Source organism: Puccinia triticina, chromosome 8A (assembly GCF_026914185.1).
Source record: "Puccinia triticina chromosome 8A, complete sequence".
NCBI lineage: Eukaryota > Fungi > Basidiomycota > Pucciniomycetes > Pucciniales > Pucciniaceae > Puccinia > Puccinia triticina.
Window position 1 is genome coordinate 2782185 of NC_070565.1, and position 6186 is coordinate 2788370.

The 6186-nt window shown below is 45.7% G+C and overlaps 2 protein-coding genes across 2 annotated transcripts; one reads left to right on the top strand and one right to left on the bottom strand.

Annotated features, from left to right (window-relative positions):
* Nucleotides 1-646: 646 nt before the first annotated feature.
* On the bottom strand, nt 647-2991 carry PtA15_8A253 (uncharacterized protein; the record flags this gene model as incomplete). Its single annotated transcript, XM_053171663.1, has 10 exons — nt 647-927; nt 1019-1084; nt 1169-1286; nt 1354-1427; nt 1514-1707; nt 1789-1979; nt 2051-2144; nt 2224-2323; nt 2408-2691; nt 2801-2991. 10 exons carry the CDS (start codon nt 2989-2991, stop codon nt 647-649), a joined length of 1593 nt encoding a protein of 530 aa, XP_053022904.1.
* A 224-nt stretch (nt 2992-3215) lies between these two features.
* PtA15_8A254 (uncharacterized protein) lies at nt 3216-3796 on the top strand (the record flags this gene model as incomplete). The annotated part of the gene is made up of 3 exons (XM_053171664.1): nt 3216-3499; nt 3601-3660; nt 3766-3796. The coding sequence occupies 3 exons, from the start codon at nt 3216-3218 to the stop codon at nt 3794-3796; spliced, it is 375 nt and encodes a 124-aa protein (XP_053022905.1).
* Between the last annotated feature and the right edge of the window lie 2390 nt (nt 3797-6186).

Consider the following 6186-nt stretch of genomic DNA (forward strand, 5'->3'; position numbering starts at 1 on the left):
ATAAACACATGATAAATCCAAGTATATGATTCCCGTGAAAACCCCCTTTTTTCTGTGAAGTATTTGATATTAGGCATTTTGAAATGTGTTCTCAAATAGTTCCAATAATACATAGGGTCAAGTTTGGGCTGGTTTTCAATCAAATTCAACCCTTTTTCAGCATTCCTTCAGCTCAATTGAGCATCATCTCAACATGAATTCATCATGACTTCAGCATGTTTTGAGGTTAATGTTCCAGGATATATCTAACAGGGTTCTTAAACAATATTGTGCAACGGCTTGCATTTGGACATCCGGCCACCCAAGTAAGCGCTATTACTAGGCCTAATTCTGCTGTCTAGATGTGTAACCATGTTGGTGTTGCTATCTCCAGCAACTTCACTGATGGTTTTGATGGTCGGATCTGGCGTGGCTGGCCTGCAGGTGGGTTGTGGTGGTTTCTGCTTCCTCTCCATGCACCTGCTAACTTAACACAAGTCCCTCCTGGTGGGAGGCTCGCTGTGACTGGCCGCGAAGCGGCCCCTCAGGGCCCCTCCCGTCTCCTACGGAGAGCCCTCCGGGCGGGGTCCCCCGGACCCTCCGTTCAAGAGGCTTAGTTGAGCTAGATGCACCTGTAAGCTCGGTAACAAAAAAAAGCCTCAAGTTTTTAGAAAGATACCTCCAGGGTATCGCCATCAGAAATGCCAAGCCATCCGAGGTCTTGCTGCGGATCCGAGAAATCTACTACCTGACTGGTCCCATTATCCTTATCTTTCACACGCACCTCCAGCGTTGCAAGAAGGTCGGAGACACTCTGGGTGGAGTGGGAGCCTCGTCGAATCATCTTCGCCAAGTACATCTTCAATCCCCGAGCCGTCATACTCGGCAAAACTTCGATGCTCTGGCGATGATCGATCGATGTACTACCTGGCAAGACAGCTGTGAGGTCTTATAACGATTATGTGTATGCAAAATGGGAGCTGAATCTTAAATGACCGGTTGGAAGAAAGCGCACAAAAGGTGGAAGGAAGGCGCGTACTTAGCATTTTGGCTTTCAGTGAACTGTTACGCGTATTGTCCGATTTAGATTCTGGAAGCCCGAATCCTTAGTAGATCGATACGTCGAGTAACATCCACTTTTCAGTCCAAGAAGGATATTATAAATGAGAGGAAGTTTGGAAAGACGTACTCGCCAGCAGTTCCGGATATCTCCGGTGTGATGTGTGCCGTTGATCCGGATTTATGGGATCTTTTTTGATTATTGACCAGTAGAACAAGTCTGCTTCCGTTCTTTCGGCAGGTTTGACCTACGTGCTCGCGAAGTGTCACTATTATTGAGGGAACCTCCGGGACCCTTTAGATGATCGTTCGCACCTGGCTGCCATCTAGATAAATCAACGTTGGATAGCGAGCTAATGCTAGCAGTCGGTTCTCCCGCAGATCTCGTGCTGAAATTATTCGGACCCATGGAAAAGCAAAAAATACAGATCAAAGAGATGAGGATGAGGATGAGACGGAAATCTGAAAAGCCTACCATCATATAGGGGGTTGCCATCGAGGAAGAGGGAAGATAATTCGGGGAACCAGTCTCGTAGATCATCGATTTCACTGCCTTGTGTAATCAGGTTTCCCACGAGGCCGAGATGGTGAACAGATTTGAGGACCATGGCAAGATCCTCGACAGGAGTAATCTTGAGTCTATTTCTTCTGAGGTTGAGGTGCTGAAGTCTATCTATAAAAACAATTGATAGACTGGTCAACTTGAGAATGGTTTGCCTGACAGGTTTTCCGGCTTCCATTGTCACTGACCGCGGAAACAACTTCAAACTCAGCATCAAATCCTGCCAGTTCTCCAAGCCATTTTCATCCAAAGTAAGCACAGAGAGGCTTTCGAAAGATCGGACATGGGTGGTGAAATCGCCCAAACTGTCATAACCAATGCGGCAGTTGGAGAGGGAAAGTTCGGAAAGAGCTTTGGCCTGAGAAGCAACCTTGATGCTCTGGAGAAAGCATAACACTTGATCAGATGAGAGTCGCGTTTATGGTACTGGAAAATTAGAGGGACTTGAACCTGTTGCCATGTAAGGAGTGTTGAATCCAGATACAGTATTTCTACGCCGCAGAGGCCGGATATTGTCTCGGGAATGAACTGAAAACGGTTTGAACTAAATAGTCGGTTGAATCGAGGTGTAGATGACTGTCAGCTCTCTGATCAAGCCAAGGATTCGAATCGGAAGCTTCAACCTCAAGATAAGCGTTTTCAATCGAGGTAATTTTCCAGCAATTGCAGCAACTTCAGCCAAGTCGGAAAACATATTTGAAGACAAATTTAAAGTCTCCACGGCTAGCAATATACAACAACATATGTATGTATTACTAAGTCGTATCCCAAATCCCTCAAGGTCAAAGTTGATGAAGGGATACTGACATGGAAGCAAGCCCTCAAGTTCCTTGATCTCCTGCTCATTTCCCACTCCGTTGATCTTCGATGACTCCAGGCCGATCAATCGCAACCGATCTAATTGAGAAAAACGCATGGCAACTTTGCGCATGACGTCTTCTTCAGCTTGAATATCATTCGCTGGCTCGCCTGGGCTTGGGCCTGAATTGAGCAAGTCCTCATCCACATATTTTTCTTTCAACGCTGATAAGAACGAGCGTCCATTGCCCAACCTTTTCGATGGTTTCATGAAAGTCGCCGAGTTAGAAATTCTACATGTGGAGAAAGCTAAGAAATCGTCGGTACTTGCTTTCAGCGGGGAAAATAAAAACCCGCAGAACATCTAAAATCATTGTATTGCTGCAGGAAAGGCATACTGACAGTGATTGGAAGAGCACAGGGCCATCTTTGAATCGGCCGCTGTGTTTGCCCCGACTCGGGTCATCCCATTCGATGCCCAACCAAGTCTGGCTTGGGTCTTCTCCTTCGACAGTTCCATAGAATCGCACGGTTCCCAAGTGAAGTCCGTCCAAGACTAAGCGCTGCCCAACGAAATAACGATCGGATTCCATGAGGAGTTTTCGAAATTTCAGATGGCTCGCGTGGTCCACGCTATGGCGCCAAGGATTAATGGGAATCCCCGATCGTCTCACGGGGGTCGGGCATTCCTCGAGGTGGAAGAAGTCGAGAGGTTCAGGTCCCGACTGCGATGCTGCGCCGCGGCCGCGCGCACACAATTGGAGCCAGCGGTCGTCCGACACCTCGCCTGGATCTGTGCAGTTCGAGGTGGGCTGAGATGGCCTCAGTACTCAAAATTCCGACTAAATTTCGACTTCAAGCACTTGCTAAAGCTCAATCGACGGTATTCCAAACACCCTTCAACCCTCGGGACATCCGGACGGGCGATCGCTATCTGACTAAGAAACTTAAAGGACCACTCCTGCAAACTTACTACCCACCTGTCAGACCGGTTAACTTCAAGCAACTCAACCAGATTTTCGTTCAAACCGCCAAGGCTAACGGAGTCACTGGAAGAGACCTAGAATATTGGAAACTTCCCGATCTCAGGGAGGAAAAACGGCACGTTCCCCAATCACTCTTCTTCGACTTCTTTTCTCGCTTGTCCCTGCCTCAATACTGATAGATGCACATCTCTCGAAATCTTTTTTTCTGGACTTTAGGTTAGAAAGAGTTGCTTATAACCGCAAACGTGGAAAGGGACCTCCTAAGAAGGGTGAAGGGTGAGTCAATCGCTTTACAATTATCGATTTGTAAAATTATTAATAAATGGGTCATACTCGATAAAAACCTTTTCATAAAACCACCGTTGCAAATGGAATTTATAGACGAAGAAGTCAACTCAAGAAACGGCGTTAGACTTCAATTTCGAATGAGATATTGTTTCCTGGGGCAAAGACCGATGCCCATGACTATGTTTGATGCGCTTTCTTGAGCTTACATACACCACGGGCGCATTATTTTCAAAGTTTGTCGTCAAACTGCCCCACAAAAAAGTTGGATGTCAGCTCGCCGCAGATCCGGCAATAGACCGTGCCATGTAGGCAAGACAGCTAATCACCATCCTCCGACAGCTCAGGAACAGCCCTCCTGAAGAAGACGGCCAAGCCCCGTCTGACACAAGCTGCCGTAAAAGAGGCGGCGGATTCACAACATTGCGGCGTTGTCGCGAGATAGTGCCACCCAACAACCTCTATGCTTCCATTGGCGAGACTACGGCCAAACCACGACTATGCTCCTCGCCACGGGAATCACAGGGTCCAGGCAGCACTACCCACATACCATTAGCACGACCTGCTCAAATGAAGAGCACCTGAAGGTTTTTTTCATGTGTCTTAGCACACCCAAAAAGAAATTAGAGCTCTATACATGCCGCTAAACTCTCAGACGTGAACCGTCCCATCGTCCTTTGGATTAATATGCTTTCTGCAAACAGCTCATTGACAGCCGGAGCAGCGTTTTTGTACCTCTTGGGATATCTTGGGTCCTGGAACCACCCGCCACATATAAGATGTTGAATGGCTTTGGATTCCACGCTTGCAATATTTGTTGCATCATCTGAACCACGATGCTGTCAGGATACATAGTTGTCCTGACCCATCCACAATCTTTGAATTTCCTAAAGAGGGGAGTGATCATCACAAAGCCAACACATAAGGCCCTGTTTGGCAGCGTGATTATTACGCAATAAATAATCTTGCCATGTCCCCCTACATTGTGTAAGACACTACTTTTCTGCCTGATCTTTTTGAAGTAAACTGCCAAGCCTTATGAGGGTTTACTTTCAAAAGATTATCCTAAAAAGACATGTTTTACCATATGTAATGTAGCATGTTTCCTATTATTACGCTGCGTAATATGATGCTGCCAAACAGGGCCTAAGCTATATTACCAGGTGGAGGGGTTAAGGGGCAAGTGCCCTCCATCCAGCACATTCCAAGTTGAGCACCTCACTCAAAATATTACAACAGCTTTGTCTGAACAGATCTTTTACCTCCATTTCATGATCTCAATTGCACTGTTCTGCATCCTCTTGATTCCATTACCCCGTTTTCAGATTTTTGATTTTCCATCAGCAACAGCAAACAAGATTCCAACAACCATCCAGTCAGACCATGTTGACCAATCCCCACCCCAGAAGCCTTGACCAATCTTGCCAGTTGCCCAGTGGGCCTTAGTTGGCAAGCAACTACAGGATTTTTGCACAAGGGACATGTGGGATATGCAATTGGGCACTGTGAGTGAGGCTCACTACACCATGTACACTTACTTTACCTCTGATGCTGAAGATTTTACCTCTGATGCTGAAGATTTTTTTATGAGAATGGATATTACACAATGTGTTATGGCCCAAAAGGCATTTTTTTAATGGGCTGAGTCAATGGATGACACAAATGTGCAACTGTTAAGTGTTCCAAGAATTATTTTGATAAAATACGCAATGGAAGGGGTTAAATTTGAATTTGAGTTAGATGCCCTTTTGATAGACATATATTTAGGGGCTTAACTAATTGACTCCCAAGAATTACATTCCAACTCTCAAAACACATTTTTTGGGAGTCAGAATGAACTTAATGCAGACCCTCCAAGGAGGTTGTGCTCAGCATGACCTCCGCAGGAGGGACTTGCCTGCAAGCAGTGAATGCTGTTTTTTGCCAAATTACCAAAAATTTTAGTAATCTGCCAGTCCCCCCCTCTCCTTTTTTTGACCACATGAAAGATCTCCATGTTACAAAGAGGGCCACATTTTCAAAAAATATATTATCCAATTTCTTCAACCTGTGATCAGAGCAGTAAATCATCCAGCTCCCTTCTTAGGGGTAGAGTTGAGTAAATCTATAAAGTGCCCTTGGATAGCCTCAAATCATTTTTCTACCTTCAAGGTTAGACAGCTGGTGACATATCCTGTTCAGTTTTCTTAGCTAATCTTGCTTTGTATGTTGACCTCATTCAACTATCAGTGAGCTTCTGAGTTTATGGTCTCTCAGGTTTCCAATGCATTCCTCAATCATTTTTGTCTGTAAAGCACCCAGAAAAGTAAGAATCTAGGGCTGAAGGAATGAAGCCATGCTTATTACCTATCATTTGATCCAACACACCATGCAGGAAACCTTTGAGGTGGAATTTTAAAAACTGATGCAAAAATAACACCTGGCATCAAGGCAGATTTTCTGTTCCTACCACCCCAGCTTTCACCACTTATTTGTAAGTCCCTCCTGCGGCGGGCCCTTGGGGCCCCCTCAGAGGGA